This window comes from Morone saxatilis, unplaced genomic scaffold, assembly GCF_004916995.1.
Source record: "Morone saxatilis isolate NCDOM2014 unplaced genomic scaffold, NCSU_SB_2.0 Contig12, whole genome shotgun sequence".
NCBI classification, from domain to species: Eukaryota; Metazoa; Chordata; class Actinopteri; family Moronidae; genus Morone; species Morone saxatilis.
This window is the reverse complement of record NW_023339674.1, coordinates 6936287-6955227: the sequence shown is the minus strand read 5'-3', so window position 1 is coordinate 6955227 and position 18941 is coordinate 6936287. Positions and strand designations below refer to the sequence as shown.

At 40.0% G+C, this 18941-nt stretch overlaps 1 protein-coding gene across 2 annotated transcripts in view; it reads right to left on the bottom strand.

Moving 5' to 3' along the window:
• Positions 1-18941, bottom strand: part of cachd1 (cache domain containing 1) — a 92015-nt gene that overhangs the window by 19483 nt on the left and 53591 nt on the right. For both annotated transcript variants that reach the window (XM_035653831.1, XM_035653829.1), the window contains 8 exons: positions 16640-16746; positions 10407-10533; positions 8530-8674; positions 8138-8354; positions 7720-7869; positions 4378-4662; positions 3650-3799; positions 71-194 (listed from right to left, as the gene is read on the bottom strand). In XM_035653831.1, the coding sequence (XP_035509724.1) occupies positions 71-194; positions 3650-3799; positions 4378-4662; positions 7720-7869; positions 8138-8354; positions 8530-8674; positions 10407-10533; positions 16640-16746 (1305 nt within the window). The remainder of the gene's footprint in view (positions 1-70; positions 195-3649; positions 3800-4377; positions 4663-7719; positions 7870-8137; positions 8355-8529; positions 8675-10406; positions 10534-16639; positions 16747-18941) is intronic.

The window sequence follows — 18941 nt, the reverse complement described above, 5'->3', positions numbered from 1 at the left end:
TGTCTGGGGGGAATTCTGGATTTAAATGGTCAGTTTTAAAACAGTTTTTTTAATCTTCATCCTTTTTTACCCGAGAATGTTCTGTCGGACAGCAGGGAATCCTGGGATGTTCTCATAGTGGATGATGTCAGTGTGCAGGGGAGGCTCTGTCATCAGGTAGGGCCGCGTCAGTGATGGATGCATCAGGGTGTAACCTGGGAAATCAAACAATAAGTTGACAAGCAAGATCATTAATAGTTAGTACAACAACAACTTACACAGACCAAGTAAGAAAAAACTGCATCTGCATGGAACATTAAAACAACTACTGTGTCTGTATTATGGACCAGCAGAGCAACTGGTGGTCACTGTCAAACAAGGCACAACAAAGTTATATTGCACAATTACTCATTCTATCAATATTCATCTACTTTCCACCAATTAAAGTACAAATCATAGTCATTTAAATTAGCATTTTATACAGGTCAAGTGACAAGGCTCAATTCCAGGAGTATTATTCCCCAATAACTAAAAATGTCAGAAAGAATGTGAAATCCTTGTTTTTTCCACATTTGATACATGCCACCACTGATATATTGATATAGTGACACCAATTTTTTAAACCTTTTGTCCTATTGACCAATTCTGGAAGCTCCAAAGACAGTCAAACAATAAGACTAGCCATGGTATAGCGCCTCCTTATCTAACCAGTTTAGCAAAAAACAAAAACAAAAAAAAGCCTAAAAATAAATGAAATAAATTACATTTCAAATTCAGAAATAATAAACCTCCTGCCTGTCTTTTGGAGTGTAGAATTACTCACACCAGATACATCTAGAGGTTTATACTTGTACCCTCTCCAAAACACATCTGAGGATGGTAGATGGATACATACACACAAAGACATTTACTTTACTTTTTTTTTTTACTTTAATCTAATAATATAAGGCTGTTGATGCTACAAAGTGCATGCTGCTCATTTTAATGCTGCTCTCTATCCAAATTCCACTGAGATGGACAACAACATATAACCTTTAAACGTTTCTAAAGAAGCTCAGTATCAAATAGTACTCTGGTGGTGCTGAGGAGTGTAGGGCTGTGATAAATGGCTCTTAACAGCACCTGTAATCATGTTGGGAGAGACAAAAAGCCCTCAAGATACTGGATTGAAAGTCCATCTGTTCTGAAAGAAGTAAACAAACGTGTTTTTTTACACAGTTCTAATGCATGGTGTAGCAGCAGGTGTGGTCTCTCACACTCTTTATGGATAATCCATATGCTGTATTAGACAAAGCATCTCTGTCCTCATACAGCATACTACAGTGCACATGGAGAGGACCAGAACATTGATAGAAATTACACATAAATCTATACATAATCCAGTTCAGGTACCAAACATAGTGTACTTAATAGTAATACTATGCTACTGTACTTAAGTTGGTTTATCAGGTATCTGTACTTTACTATAAACTATTTATTTTGACATTCTTCTGAATGTCAAAAATTTTGGTATATCTTCTTCTAACATTTTACTTTTACCCCGTACATTTTTACTCAAATATCTGCACATTTTACTCCTTACATTTTCAAAATGGGCTTGCTACTTAGATTTGAATGATTTTGAGTAGAATTATTGATGATTTTAATATTATTTTGCAACATTTCACACCTTCCAAACATCATATGCATATGATGACAGACGTAACATGACAAAAACAATGAAAAAGACGTACCAAGATGAAACAGACGAGAGGGAGACTTGACCCGATTTTAAGTTTCAGTTAGCTTTGCACAGGAACAGCTTGTGGAAATGTCTTTCAGAGAGTACTTTTTACTTTTACTTGAGTAAAGAAGTTAAATCAGTACTTCTACTCTCTATTTTTTTTATACACTTCTACTTGAGTTAAGAATGTGTGTACTTTTGCCACCTCTTTTAGAGGCTTGTTTCTTTCTGATCAACACACAGACTCAAAATGTTAATAGACAAATGCCTCCCACACCAAAATCTTTGCAATTTACTCATCTGCTATTTTTAGTTCCTGGTCCGGAAGCCTCTTGTCAGTGGTGTATTTACCTAATCATATTTACCTACACTCTAATTGGCAGCAGACGATTTGAATGCCAACTAATAACTTTAATGGGCCTCATTTGTCAATGTTTACCGACTTGCTGCACTAATAAGCATGGTGCAGTAATAAGCTATAATTTGATGGCATATTTATTACAATAACAAACATTTAAAGGGAAAAAAGGAGACTTATTGAATGGCACAGCAGAGGAGCAAAACTCACACAGCTGCAAAAATTCACTTGCAATAATTAGGTTTAATAGTGGAAGATTCTGATGCTGAACACTTATTCAAACCCTCCAGGTGAGTAAACGTCCATGTTTTTGGTTTTGCTCCACTATACTTCACTTCCCCTCCCTCCTAAATATCTCTACACTCTACACGTCATGCAACCTTTCATTTCAACCTCATCTTGTTCCAACTTGTTTTAATCATCCCTTCCTCTTGCCTCATATTAGCATGGCACTGCCTCCAAGTCCGCAAAACAATACACATATCAAGTCTGGTTACTGTGGTGATTGTTGCCAGTCATGTTAGATATACCCGGCCTTCCTGCCGTCTACATTTCAACTTTAATTTAATTTTCCCTTTAGGCATGGCAAGTATTCAGTTTCAGTTTGGGTTATTTGTAGTGTTTTCCCTGATCTCCTCTGCGTTGGGACTTGGGTGATATCACAAATACAGAGAGCTTGTAGAAGAGATACAGATCTGAACAACAGCTGGGTTGTACATAGATACTCTCCCTTCACTTACAAATATAGGTGTGTTACCTGTAACAGCAATAAAGTTTCAATTTTAACAGATAGTTTTTCACTTTTAGTTTCAATTACTATCTTATTAGCTTGGCAGGAGCGGGACAAACCCTGTCCATTAATGTCACTGCTCTCCAGGCCTACAGAGCACAACTTACCTGCTGTGCAGCACCAGTGGTTTAGTCAAGACCCCCTCAGCTGTGGCCAAAACAAACCAAGACCGGACATGAGCACTACCGCCCAGCACTGTGGCAAAGCACTGAGGCATGGCTCAACATAGAATGAGATGCCAAAGAAGTGCCAGTGCTACCAAGAAGATGTCAATTAAGTCTAATAAGGCATAATGGCTCTGGAGGAAGTTGAGACAGACAAAATAAGGAGTAATTCCACTTGTATGTGAAACAAGAACACCAAAATACACTTTCTTCCAACCATTTGGGGTGTTTCTCTAAGGCTGTGACTAATAAAGATTGATACCCTGAACACGCACAGGAATGTTTTGTAGACCACTGGAGTCTGCCGGACCTGTAGGTCGTAGCATGATCTTTCCTGATTGTTGCTTGTTTTGTTTCTGGCTTAGAAATCTAAGCAACAGGCAATGAGTGACTGATTTGATCTGCTATGTTTGTTGTATTACCCCGTAGACCTGTTATTACTGCACATGGAAAAACCTTTATTTGGAGAACAGGCTGTCATGACTCAAAGCCTTATTTGGTTGTACACCTACTTTACAAACACTGCTGACCACAAGTTGAAAAAGACACAGTTCCTGCACGGTGTGTGGGAGAGTCAGGAGCCCACAAAGAATGTTACTGATCACTACCACCTTGCCTGTCTCTATGTGACTGACCTTTGTTGTCAATGAGGAATGTGTATGAAGCCAGTGAGTCTTGGTAGTAGGTGACATCCTCCAAGATGTAGGCCAGGTTCACATCCACCCCGACCACGCCCAAGAGCAGGTTACCAAAATAACACGGCCGGCTCACCGTCATAATAAAACCTGGAGAAAGAAGAACAAGGATCTAAGTTAAGTTCATAAAAAGTCTCAGCTCAGTTTAAGTTTTATACACAAAGTTATCCCTTTGCCTTCAGTAGAAGTGTTTACTTGCCGAGAGTTAGATCAGAAAACCAATATACTTCTCATGTCTGTACAATAAATATGAACCAAGAGCCACCAGGCAATGAGCTTCGCTTAGCTTACCTTCAAAGCTCATGAATTAACACGTTATGTCTCTTTTAATCTCCCCTGGCAAGTCACTGGCCCAGGGGAAAAAATTGTTTCCGCATGCAACTCCCTGTAAAACCGCAACTTGTTGTTTTTACTACTAGCTGCTGCATGTTTCCATTCTTGATGCTAAGCTAAGCTAACACCCTGCTGGTTCTAGCTTTGTATTAAGATCACAGATATTAGAGTGGTATCAATCTCTGGTCTCATCTCTTGGCAAGAAAGCGAATTTGTGTATTTTCTAAAATGTTGAACTATTCCTTCAAATTGTATATAATTGCAATTCATATCACTTGTTCTGGATGAGAATCTTTACTATCTGGCCAAAAGTTTAAATGTTATTCAATATTCACCGTCTCCCATTGGGTCAGAGTAGGGCAGGCTAAAGCGGGCCAGGTCAATCATGCGATTGGGCAGATTGATGTAGAAGCGGCCCACTGTTGTCTCCAGGTTGCTCAGCTGGTTTAGTACCATCATGCTTCCCTTCACCACCGGCATCATGGAAGAGCCTGCTGATCCAGACGAGGACACCACAGAGGAGCGGTCCCGGTCCGACATTCGGTCGACACCGTATTTCACCGAATTTTGCTCTGCAAGATCCCTCAAGAAGGCCAGCTCCTTCAGGCCCGTTACTCCCTCTGAAGGAATGAGATAAACAATGAGTTTAGGATAGGGAGGGGGAGTCGATGACGGAATTTGTTTGATTTAATCAAGCAGGGATAATAAGAACAAATCCGTAACTGACGGCATGGCTAAAGGCCTATTGAAGAGAGTAATTGTGCAAATGAAAAGAGGAGGGAGTGGTTGAAAGGAGGTAAAAAGAGTAAAGAGCTCTTCACTAAAGAGTGCATGACTCCTATTATAAAAGGCAACCCAGTGCTCTCTGTAAAAAACAATTCCTTCAAGGAGCTGGAAAAAAAGAAATCACACTCCGGCCACCAAACAGGCACTAAATTCATCAAGATGTTTTTAAACGAGAGATGTATTTAACCTCATGCAGTTCACGTGCTAAAGCAGCAAGAGGCTTGCAATAAACTGGATCATTAATCAAAGTGCATACTATACATCGCCGCATGGATTTCACAACTTCTTGGGCATCGGCATCAGAGATATTTCATACATGCAGGCCTTGACTTGTGATCCTGCGTCACAATCTCTATAAGCTTTATTCGTACAATCCCATGCATCTGCCAAACACAACTGTCGTCTACGAGGCTCAGAGATCATAACGTGAATAAATCCCTCACCGCTTTAAAGAAAATATGCGACTGAGACATTAATGCACAGTTCAGACTATCTTTCCAAGCCTCGTAAGGTCATTTAGGGGAGAATGGATAAGCATGGCCGTGCAGCTGTCACCTGGAACATTTGGCATCCCACAACCCAGTGGGAAGGATAGAGCGCAGAATCTCTGCCAGTATCCAATCATTGACTGGATTACTGCAGAATCCCTTTTTAATGCCAAGGCTCTGCTCTGCTGATCATCACACTGGGCGACTGACGGAAGGTAATGTCGCCATGGGTGGCAATGTCAAACGAACACAAAGGAGAAAATTTGCTGACAGCACAGGTTTCTGTTCACTTTAATTTAGGAGGGAGTATCCATTCCCACTGTTATTTCTAGGATACGCATGATAATCCTGGAAAATCTACCTTCTTAAATAAATTCCATGTGCTTTATTGTAAGCAAACACAATTATGTTTGCATTTAGTATTTCTCAATAAAATGATTTATATCTTTGAGGCCTAAGAAACATGAGAAGATATGCAAAGGTGATTTTTTTTAATAATTTAAAAAAACAGATCATTTGCCAGCAGGTCACAAGGAATCAATATAACTGTCCCAAAAGTTTTTAGGCTAATTATGCCTTTTACAGCTCGTCTGTGCTGCATCTTTCCTCATCACTCCTTACTACAGTAGGTCATCAGTATGTGAGGTAATCTGTCCATCACCACCCACTTAATCTATGTGCACTGTGTTCCTACTACTGGTGCAACTACCTAACTGAGATCAATAAAAACAACAACTGAGAGTTACTTTAGAGGAGGAGGAGGAGGAGAGGTATGGGAGATAAAGGTCTTAAAGTGTGTGTAATATTTAAAAGTTCTACTCTTTCCCCCCATCAGCAGTCCACCAAAATGGTTTTTCAAATTCAAAACTGAATCAACAGCCCAAAACAGACAAACCAAAAACTAGCTCTAGATAGGGCCGTTTATGTTTTTGGCGTGTTTCGTAAAACCTAATATGTTTATACTGTTTCAAAGATATAATTAAATAAAAACAAACAAAAAACAAAAGAAAACAGCTATATTCACGTAATAATCAACATGGGAGGGTAGAAGCCATAGTCCATAAACCCTAGCTGACAGTCGAGCAGTTTATTCAGACTACCATACCTGGTTTTGGTGAGGGAGGTGGGCATCTCATCAACACACACACACACACACTCACACACATACACGCACATGCGTGCGCACACACACAAACAACTGTGCATTATACTGCCAAGAGACTGCTGATCTCCTTGAACAATCAGCACTTCACATTTGGCAGGGGATGCAGGGAATAAGACACACACACCCACAGTGGGCCTTTCAGCTGTGTGCAACAGCGTCAGCAACAAAACAAATGTTTTTTTGGATATGCAATGCTAATAAACTCTGAGGACGATAGATTTCTGCATCCTTTTCATCATGGAGCTCTTTAAACAGCCAAGGTCCTCTGTCAGTCACACACAGAGTGAGCAGTATGCCCTTTGAAGTCTCACTCTCTCCTCTCTTAGATGTACCTCATTTCCATTCTCAGATGCAAAAACGATTTGTATTAATGGTGGACTAATGCATGCGCAGCAGAGGTGAGTGTATGTGTGTGTGTTGCAGAGGGAGGTGGGAATTAGAGGAGGCAGATGGATGGACGACGACAATAAAAGGAGGAAGAGGAAGCATACACACCAACACACACACAGAAAAAAAAGCCTTTGAGGTTTCTGAGCACCTCTCTAACCTTCAGTCTTCTCTTGAGCACATTGTACCCAAGAACACAGAAAATATATCTAACCTAGAAACAGCTCCAAGCAGAGCCAAAAATGAATGAAGCTCTAAATGTGTGCAAGAAAAATATTAATAAATCAACATTTATGTGGGGAACATGCAATTAACAGAGAGCAAAAAAATGTGTGTTCAATAGTAGTAACAAAGTAACAATAGTTTTTTGTGCTTTGTTATTAAAAAACGTTTAGTTTTTTTTAGCTGGGCTGCTGTTTTAAATAGCAAAAGAAATGTACAACAATTTAAAAATGCTGTCAAAACTAGTGCTATTATAGTAAAAGTAATGAATAAAAGTCCTAAGTTTAAGTAAAGTGCTAGTCCCATCTTAAGTTAAAGTACAAGCACAAAGTAGCTCCTTTGGATCTTGTTTTTCAAAGCAACTTTTGGAATTAATTAGTTCTTTTTTATATTTAAAAAAAGGTGAAAAAAGTGTATATGATGATGGTATTTAAAAAAAATCAATTTGTAGCAGACTTTAAACCAATTATTGTAGCAGGTAATTTACTTTACTTTTGGATCATGTGCTGCGCTAGAGTTTTGCAGGAGAGTTGGTTTATTTGTGGAGATACAAAATCCAGGTGAAAATAGGTTAAAAACCACAGATTTTCATTTACAAAAAGGTACAGTCTGAAATATGAGAGACCTACCATTCATGAGAGCGTAGGTGAGGATCATGACTGAGTTGTTCAGGTGTCGGTTCTCCTCTCTGACCACGCTGAGGGTCGCTCTCTTCTCCTGCTCGGACGACTCTCGAGACGTGATACCAGACGACAGGTAGATGATCACCATGTCTGTGGCTGATAGAAGACAGTAACAAAAGGTAAATACAAATACTCAAACAATGCATATATCAATTAATATCAAATAAAATGACAAGCGAGAATTGATTATGTTGTAAAAGACAAAATATGCCTATAAAAAAATGTGCCAGAGCTGGAATTGATCACGAAGGCAGCACACGCAGCACACACACACGCAGCACACACACACACACACACACACACACACACAGTGTACATTCCTAATATGCAGTATCACCACAATTTCACAATATTGTCTTCTTACTGGTGCTCTGTTTGCAGAGACTGCTGGTGTTTCGGAGCAGCTGGAAGGCCTTCTGGAAGCCCGCTGCGTGTTGTGTGGCTAAATCAGAGGCCTTGATGTTGGAGATAAAGGTGCTCATCTTCCTCTTGGTCTCACTCGTGGCTGGAGAGAGCAGACTCTTATAGCACTGGTCCAGAGAACAGGAGCGAACCGTCTCTGCCACTGACAGAATGGAGATCTGGAGAGAAGTGATAAGGAGATTCAATAAAACTATATATAGTTGGAGTAACAGTGTGCCTTTTTTTGACTGTCCAAAGCATTAAAACACATTTGGTGCTCTGTAAACTTCCAAATATAGATTCTTCCGAACAAAGCAAGGTAAGAGACAATGGGGTCTATTTCAATTCACTAACCTTGTCATGTTCATCTACGGCGTTGAGGATGACCAGTGCTGAGTCCCTGGCGATCTGAAGCTGGGTATCGGTTACAGACGCTCCGTGGTCCACCATCACCACGATGTGTTTAGACTGGGGACGAACCGCAGACACATACACTGGCCTGCAGGGACACACGCAAACATGCACACAGAGATCAGACACTCGATTACACAGTAAGATAATATGAACAAATACTGTAACAGCATGTGTACAGTGAAAATAAAATGTCATGGGAAACATCAGAAACACGTGATGTAGTTTTCTATGAGCTGGAGTAAATGTTTATAGAAAGCAGCAACATGACTCTGCAATGGTCTCCCGCATCTGCTAACTAAACATTATGTCTTTGTCTTTCACCCCCTCCTCCTCCTCCTCCTCCTCCTCCTCCTCCTCCTTCCTCCTCCTCCTCCTCCTCCTCCTCTCTCTCCTCCTCCTCCTCCCCTCCTCCTCCTCCCCTCCTCCTCCTCCTCCTCCTCCTCTCCTCCTCCTCCTCCTCCTCCTCCTCCTCCTCGCTCCTCCTCCTCCTGCAACTCGGGTGGCTTTTGTCAGAGTTTCCTTTTCTTGTCAGGTCTGCATTAAGCAAAAGGTTTTCCTCAAAGGGTCCCCTTTCCTTTACTGTTATTCTATAACACTGTCATTGCTGAATAATTTATCCAAAATCATGTGTGTTTTTCAGTTTATGGTTATGTTTTTTTGAATCGTAAAAAAAAGAGCTTTTCAGGCCTCATGTAGTCCATAGTGACACAACAAAAACTAAAGAAATATAATTAACTTCCTGCTTAAATATGAAAATGCACCCCTCAGAGAAATTATCCATTTACAAAAAGCAGACGTTGTGCTCACTGTCAGCCTGCTGTTTACATAATAGTAGGTCTAGAATATTTGGTGTGTGTGTTAATGCAGTGATTTCTAAACAGGGGTCCTTAAGTGGGTTGTAGGGGGTCCTCAGCAAAAGGAGGAATACAATATTTCTTACTTGTATCACATTTTCTGGAAGTTGAAACGACAAGGGAAGGGTTGTAGTGATCCTAGTTTGATCACTAATTGACTAATAAGACCTTTATGATCTTGATACCTAAAAATAAGAATAATACTCAAGGGGACAAAATCCTCTCAAATTAGGGGTCCGTAGACTAATGTGCATCTATCGGGGGGGTCTTTGACATGAAAACGCTCATCAGCGTGATGGGGTACAGAGGGGTGCAGAGGGTAGGGGGGGTCAGCGCCTGTATGTGTGTGGTCTGCTGGACAGGGAGACACTAATAGAGGGTGGAGAAGGGGAGTGATGTACTCACAAAGCCTCATTCACACTTGAGGCAAGCCAAGAAATGTCATTTCTCTCATGGCTGCATGCCAGCTCACTGACGTGAACAGCAAGAAGAAAAGAAATTACATCAAAAAGACGTGATTAAAAAAAGTAAGAGAACAGTGCAAAATGCAGCAGAAACAAAATAATATAGAAAGAAAAGATGAGAAAGAAAGAAAGATGTCTTTCAGCCGTGGCCACATAAAAACCCACAACACTGGAGGTGTGAAATTCCGAAAGGCTTTAATGGTACAGAGCCACATTCCTGCCAAGGGCATGTGTGGTCAGGGTGTGTGAGGGCGGCATGCCATCAACGTGCCCTCTGGGCCACCCCACAGCAACTGACAGAGAGGAGGGGTGAGGAAGAGCAGTGGGAGAGAGGGCGGAAGAGGGCGAGGGCAGGAGCAAGTTGATGTGGTTTAAACTTAAGCCGGCCTGTTCTGATGCTATGCAAAGTGAAAGGATATCTGTGTGTGTTTGGCAGTAACTTTGAGCTCGACAGTGAAAGAAAATCAAATGTTTAACAAAAGGAGAAGTTGGTCTATACCTGCTGCGGTGCTCGTAACTTCCCTTGCACTGGAACTTGTGGGCAGGGAAGACTGTGAAGATGCCCTCCTCTGAGCTGAAGTACTGCCACTTTATCCCCGGGTTGGACTTCAGGTTGTCTGCCAACACTGTAAAGGGAAGAAACAGAGAGGGAACAGCAAATATGTTACGAAAACTGATGGATAAAAGGGGAAAAGGGAGAGAGGAGAAAGATCAAAGAAGGAAAAACTGGCAGGAGGGAAGAAAGAAGGGGTAAAACATAGGAGTACAGTACAGAGAACCACAGTCTCCTCCAGCAGGGAGACCTTTTAAGTTCAAGGGGTTAACTGTGATTCCTGTGTGAATCAGAGTGGGTGAGAGAAACAACTTGCATGACCAAGATCATCACATATCATGCTGTTCATGCTCAACATTATAGTTTCTAACTGAAGCAAATTAAAAAAAAACTATGGAATACACTTGATTTCTGATATCAGTCTGTCCACTTCAGTTTGAAGCTGCACATATTTCCAATAAAGGGGTGTCGGTTAGGTAAGACTTTGTTGAAGGTTGGTCTTGTGCTTTAACAACAATGGAAGGTCCTTTATGATGGCGGACCAGAATGATTTCTGGATCAAACGAAGAGCGATCACTTAATGGAACTGTATACAATTGCATCGCCTCTCAAATCTGCTTCCCTTTCTGTCTGAACACACAGTGAGAAATAATGTAAGAATTGACTGTTGAGAATAACTTAACACATGTTATGTGAAAAGAACGTCTGCTACTTAAATCATGTTTGCGAGCTGCTGCACACAAACTTTTGTAACTTGTCTACAGTGGTTGCCAGCAAGCTACAGAATTGATTTGAATTACTTATTCATCAATCTCTACATGAAGTCGGCCCTAAATACACATTGGATATGCTTGAGTTATACAACCCTGTAAGACCTCTTAGATCTCTGGGCAGTGGCTTGCTAGTGGTGCCAAGGGTAAAATCTAAACAAGGTGAAGCGGCTTTAAGTCATAAAGCAGCACAGCGCTGGAACCAACTGCCTGATAGTCTGAACACCACAACCATTACAGTTTTAAAATCCAGACTGAAAATGTATTCTTCAACACAATTACTGAAATGTTTCTAAAAACCCAAGTAATTATTATTGTGCTTTTAATATTTTCTATATCTTAAGTGTGCTGTTTTTAACTTTGAACTGGGTTGTTTTATCTTTGAGCTGTCTAGTTTTTAACCACACTGCAGAACCTTGAATCTACCTTTGTATATGAAACCTGCTCATAAATAAACTACTTTGCCTTGCCTTACTTTCCCACTGATAAACATCAGTGCATTGTTTTCTGTTAATTGCCTTTTACCACCTAATTCAGATCTATGCAAACCTGCCTGTTAAGACGTGACAATGACATACAGCGCTTTCTGACTGGACATAAAGCATACATATGTAAATGCTTCCCCCGTTCACACCTCTCACAGAATAAATTAACTCCATGAAGAAAAAGAAGTTTGAACTGTTCAACTACTGGGAAGTATACAGTATGTTTCTTTCATGTGGATACCGGATGTCGATGTCGGTGTGTCATAACTGTGACTGCAGGGTAAGCTGAAATAACAGCTTTAACTACAACCTCTGCAGAGACACTGAGCCTAAGTATTTGCTCAACACTAACAGGCAGATATTTTTTTTTTTTTACTGGCTCACAGAGTCAACAATATCTTCACAGAGATCCCATCACAAAGCCGGCAACTTCCTTTCCGCTCACTGCAACACAAAACGGCCTTTCACAAAGAGATGGGGGGGCGGAGGGAGGATGGGGTTAGAGGGACACAAATAGAAACTTTGGGCCCTTTACCAGGCGAAAACAGAGACAGAGAGGGAAGAAACAGAGCGTAGCCTTCAAAGTAGGCTTTATTAACATAACATGAAACAATAAAGCAACTGTTAAATGTTTTTTTTCTATCTGAAAAAATACAGATATGCAGACCAGCCACGGCAAATCCAATCACCTTAAGTCAGAATAGCAAACTAACTAATCCTATAAATATAGATTCACATTATAGGACAACTCTTGTTAGGATGCAAATCAGATAGAAGGATGAAACAGTTCAGAAGCTTTAAAGGCTATAGAGCTAAAATAAAGCTAAAAACAAGTTCCATTTTACATTTCTGCACCTACACCTTATTTTTGGCTAGAAATGAATATCTCACATCCAGTCCAATATAATATTTTCTGAAGAGGAAGTTTGGTTTGATTTAGTCAGGATTTACAATGCTTAATTTCTTACTACTAATAAATATTCATTGCGGTTTCATTAGCAGCTGTATGCGTTCACCAACTATTTTGCCATTTAGCTGAGTATTTGTTATTCTTCAGCTGGAGGTTTCCATTGACATGGGTGGGATTTCAAATATCTTGTTAATTAAGTCTATGGTTTTTGCCAGACATGCTAACTGCCATTCTTGCATGTCAGCTGGGTCCAAACAGTCCCAAAATGTGGTTCTTGGCTTGTGATCACATTGAATTAATCACCGGCTAAAGAGAACCTGCTTTGACCCTTTCCAACCCTGCGGCAATATTACGAGCCAAACACAAGATTTTTTTTCTACGGTAGGGTCGGAAAATCATATGTCAAATATTCAACCAAATTAAATGTATACACTAATAGTTAAATGTGAAATCAACCAACTGACAAACATTATAAACAGCACCAAAATGCACCTCTGGCTACATGTACTTGGCAAAGAACATTTTTTGAGACACGGCAGGTTGTTGCATAACCGGCTTGCCCATCATACATCATCCCTGCCCCGTCACTCCATCCATCTCTGAGGCTCATATAAACAGGAAACACTCAGTTGTGTTGACAGTGGAAGAAGGGCTCTATATACATCTGTCAGGCCACAATGCTCCACTCTGCCACTGATGTTTACATCTTCCCAGAAACAGATGGACAAGCCAAGAAATAGGACCCAAATGACACCCATTTCCTACAACCATAATTGTAATGACCTGCTTTGATACATCTGCATCTACATCCTTACATAAACACACCATATGTTCAGCAAGTATCACACGCAAGGAGCGAATGGTGCAGATATTGGGGAAAAAAACAAAGAATTTACTTCATTGTCGTCATATGACCTACTTTGCTCTGCATGGTGGTGCTAAGGATTGCACAATGGTGACTCTCTCACTGGTTCTTTCATTTTATAAAAGACAATTAAATCTACATCAGTTCTATATCAGATTTGTGTTTACATCCTGATGTTTAACAGTTATGTTTACTGTATTCCCCATCTCAGTTTAGCATGCTAGCTTTTTATGGCGCTACATGGAAAGTGAATGGATCACCAGAGCAAATTTATCCTGGCGAGAATATGAATCTCAAGGCAACCCATCCAATAGTTGTCTTGGGAACTTGGCATGGTAAAGTCAAGGTGACAATGGTGGCATGGTTGAAGTTGTTGGAAAATTGGGTAAATATAAGTATATAAATACATGCATGCACATACAGTTTGGTTCCTGAAGCAATGCACCTTTTGGGTGAAAGATTTGTGGGGGTTGAAGACAAGATGGAGGAAGAGAATATTGGAATAGTAAAATAGCAAACATGGAGGTGACATGACATCTCTAAGCCAGGTAATTGGATGAAATTGCAATGGAAGGATACGAAAGGAAAAAATGGATGGAAGAAAGAAGATGGATCAAACTAGTCCTCTAATCATACAGCACTCAACCCAAGTCATCTCTCATCTAGCTGTCTTTTTACTCCCACCTGCTGGTATCACCATTGATGCCTCCCACATCCACTATCTCTCCCCTTCCTCCCCAAAAAAAATAAAATGGAAGATGAGAGAAGAGACGATGGAAGGAATACAATACAGTCTTGATACAATTACTCCATTTCAATCAGCTCTCACCCCTCCTTTCTTCGCTTTCATTCATCATTCTCTCCCTCTCAATTATCCCTCACTCCCTCCTTCCCCTCGGTGGCTGCTTGTTTAGACTGGGCTGAGACAAATGGGAGAGAATGAATACGCTGGGAACGTGGGGGTCAAGGAGGGCTGAGTGTGAGGGACAGGGAGAGGAGAGGGGAGGCGGAGGGGTAACTTGAACTCGCCATGACTGGCTTGTAAGGAAAATAAAACCCAGCCGATGGTGACGTGTTATGAATGGCAGTCATTATGAATGGTTTGCAGAGAGAGGAGCAGGCTGGGATGACTGGAAAAAAATAGGGGGGGGAATGGGATGGGAGAAGCAGAACAAATGATGTTGGTGGTTTCCTGTAAAATAGAAAGGAAGAGAGGGGCAATTGGTGGGAACAATGAAAGAGTAAAAGGTTAACTTTATTTCGAATAAACTAGTTTGTAGTGTCCTCTGGATATGTAAGGAAATAGGGTCTATCTTTTTTATTAAATGGCCACTCTAGAAGGTGGGATGAAACACTTGCAGTCCAAGTAAGAAAAGAAAAAGCAATGAATCATACCAATGGGGATAATGGCACATACTTTCAGTTAGTGTTTCCTAAAAGACATTGATGTTACACAAAAAGAGAGCTTAAAAGAGAAGTTCATATCCTTCTTACTTTCTCGCCTCTGAACACGTGGCGAGGCGCTGTGGACGTCCTAATTATACCACAAGCACTTAATTTGCAGCATGCTGATGTCTTCAAGCAGCCCCTCCCTCTTTTTGCGCCCGAAAATAATTCAATCTGCAGCTATTTTTTAAAAGTCTAGGCTAAAATTAGTTGCAATTTTGTTTTTTTTTTTACAAAATACTGCGGTAAGTAAGCTAGTCAGGTAGTTAAGCATGCTTGTTACTTTTTCTCCCTGAAATCCGGTTATAAGGTAACCTTTGTGCTTCCTACTACGCCATATAGCACTGTAAACAAGCTCTGCAAACCAAATTAGGTTAGGTTTAAGTATTAGATTAGAAATATAGAAGTTTTAGTGGCTTAAATTGGAGTTTAATTAAAGCAATGATTAGCAAGGGGAAAATCAATACGTGACAAGACATGGGATAGGGAAACAGTGCTGCCACTATGTTAGTGGAGTTTAAAGCTGGATTTGTATTTGACTTTCGCTGGTAAAAGTGCTTATGAAATTGATTTTGTTTTTAAGCATAAAACCGCAGTACTTGGTAAAATAAGCTACATTCTTCCAATTTGACAATTTTTGTAGAAAAATGTGGGGTATTTAAAAACCTTTCTTATGAGTAATCTTACTCATAAATCTTGGTAAACCTCTGGTAGAGATGGCTTTAATTCTTGCAATCACACAATCACAAATTCCTGGAGGGGACTGGTAGTGATTTTACAATGTGTGACTGAGACTGGAGGGAAAGTGGTACAATATTCCAGGAAATACAGCTTGTGTTACAAACACAGAAGGAACACACCGCCAACCAAGCAATGGCAGCAGAACACAAAAACCAGCGGGGGAAAGTTGGCCTTTGCCTGGTTTTCAGTCAATTCAGTCCATTTTCTTCCTAATCAAATACAGGCCGACATATGTGGTACAGACACATGTGGGTTTTACATGGTTATATTCTGCAATGTGCTCATACAATCTGGAGGCTCAATAAATGTATTGTGGGAGCGGTAAGAACACCATCAAACTGTTTTCCATTGCTTGATCTCTAGTAGGACTTGTGAGGTTGCATGTATGTACCATAACAACACAAATACGCCTGGTTTTTGTGACAACTGATGCAATTTCCATTGGAGGTGAAGTGAGGACAGAAACGAAGAACGGATACTACCTGAATACAATTGCAGACAGAGTTCAAAGTCAAACAGAGTGCATTTGATCTCGGGCTATAAAAATCATTTTAAAATCAAAGAGAGGAGGAAAAAAAAAAGAGAGGCCAGACAGAAAGAGAAAGTGAAGAAAGTGTGAGTGAGGAATCACAGGAAAAGACTGGAAAGACATCTCTTTAGATCTGCACAGCAAATTATTTCCATCTCAGATCAATGTCCTTTCCTCTTAACATTTCAGAGGATAAGAAGAATAGCAAAGATAGTACAACTTCTTAATTAAAATCCGGTTGCCATGGCAATTGCTGTTAAATTATTCAGCATTTGGTGTGTAGTAAGAATTCCAAAGTTTAAATGGTGCAAAGCTTTGTGTGGGCATGTTTTAGGCATTTGTTTAACCAGGCCAGTTTGTATACTAGCAAATACTCGTAACTTCATCTGGTGTGTGTGTGTGTGTGTATGTGTGTTTTGTGTGTCTGACAAACCTGAGTTGAGGTCCCGTCCAGGGTTGAAAGCTCGGCTATTGACAGTGGGGGAAAGTCTGTCACAGCAGATGGTCTTGGAGACATTGGTATTGAAGTTTCCATCAAACCTAAATACACACAAACAGGCAACATTTGAGAAATTTATAGAGCGTGTCCAGCTCATTTGTTGGTGGAGCAGCTCTGGGTTTTCTCTCAGCACTAACAGATTTACTACTCCACAGCTTTATTTCCAATAAAACACAACTCACAGGTCTGCAAATACCTCTGACTTCATGGTAACATTCATGCTTTAACTAAAAAAAAAAAATAAAGGATTACATAAAAGGTGAAGAAATCTATGTGAAACCATAGAGTTAATCCAATTACCTGAAACATCTGTTGAAACTAATAGACCCTGCTTGTTTCATTTGAGCTGAATTGTATCGGTGGCTATATCATCTGTTGCCCAGACCTCATATTAAAAGTAGGAGTTATGGCAAGTGAATAATATTTTCCATGGAAAACTGCCTTAATTCTGCTTTTCTCCAAACAAAGAAAATACCCAGTTCCCTGAATACATCTGAATGTGATTGTAGAAGGGGCTGCCCGCTCAGTTTGGTGATTTAAATCATCTGTCAGAGAGCTCCAACTTGTCAGTCTCTTTGTCAAATTTTTCACATTCCCTCTGTGTCATCTTCAACTGAACATTATACTGATATCAGAAAATTTGCAGTAAAATGACTGTTTTCCATTGAGCTATTGTTTTGCAATTTTTATGTAGCATATTTGTATGTAATTATGTATTTTCATTCATTATACTATTAATATTCACACAAAGTCATTGGTAAAGCAGTGAATTTGTTTGGGCTATATTAGTAAAACAGCTCTTTGTTCATTTTTGTTAAATAACGAAAATCCTTGTGTGGTAATGCAGTTGGGAATGTGGTCTATTTCAAAAACTCTGTTCATGTCTGCAGGTTTTTGTGTCGAGAAAATCTTAGTCATAAGTCTGAAAACTGTAATCTAGATAACATATGCACCCATTTATAATATCTTCCTATCTACAGTTTACAATGGAGCCTAATTAAATGGTACAGGATGGATTCATTCAGAAGATAAGAGCACAAAAACACTTCAACCCAGTACCTGAGATTTTGAAGATATGTAGATTCCTATATTCTTAACAATATATGCAAAAAACATACTGTATAGGGCTGACACTGAGAGGCACTTCTATTGCTCAATTCAGGGTTACGGCATTTGAGAAGATAAAAGAAGGAAGTCGAGACTGTGATAAGAGAAAATATTGAAATAACTGATTTAAACATTTGCGTCAGCCTCACAACTAATACAATAGTTACAACATTGGCAGTAAGAACAGTCGGGGTTAGCAAAACGGAGGGAATTCAAAATGGCAACGAGCCACAGAATTTAAGTCTTTCACCAAACCTCATCAACCAGACTGAGAATCCACGTTATGAATATCAATGTAATTTGGCCCCTGAACAGCAATATTTTATAACATGCTCTTTCCCTTGAACTAAACAATGTGACTGTTAGCACTGAGGATATGTCTCTGTTGGCAGATATAAATCGACAAAAAAGGGGAGCCACATTAACCTTGGAGGCAGCTAGGCTTGCAAGATCACAAAGAATTCATCTTGCCAGGCTTCAATATATTCATTTATGGCCAAACATGGCCTCTGTGCTGGGCACATAGTGGTTAGCGTAGATGCTTCTAGCTAAAGTTATATCAGAACTGGATAGTATTTCTTCATTGAAAGAAGAGCAAAGATTGACACTGAAGGCTTTTCTCGAGATAAAAAATGTTTTCACTCTTTTTCCAACTGACTTCGTTAAGAGTTTGACTACGTTATGGTTCGTTGATCTGACAGGTTGAAGTTTAGCTGTCATCTCATCACCTGTCTGCCCTTTCCCAAACTGTTTCCAAACAGATGCTTCTCGTAAAAAAAAAAAAAAAAAACACCCGGCGCATCAGGTTAGAGCAATATTGCCTTATCATGTGATTCTAGTGAGCACAGATGAACAAAGTGTTTAGTTAAAATATGTCGATGTATTCACAATTCCCAGCATTACACTTTACATGTAACTGCCTACGAGAGCTCTCTGTGGTGTAAAAGATGTGGCCTGTAATGCAGTGTGTTCCTTGAGCATACACACACCCAATTGTTTAAACGAGTGTAAAAAAAAGAAGACATGTGTTGCAATCAGCCACATACTTAACACGGCTTTCTTACAAACATCTTCACACAATCCTTTTAAGTCATTTATAGTGTAACACATACAGACTATTAAAAATAAT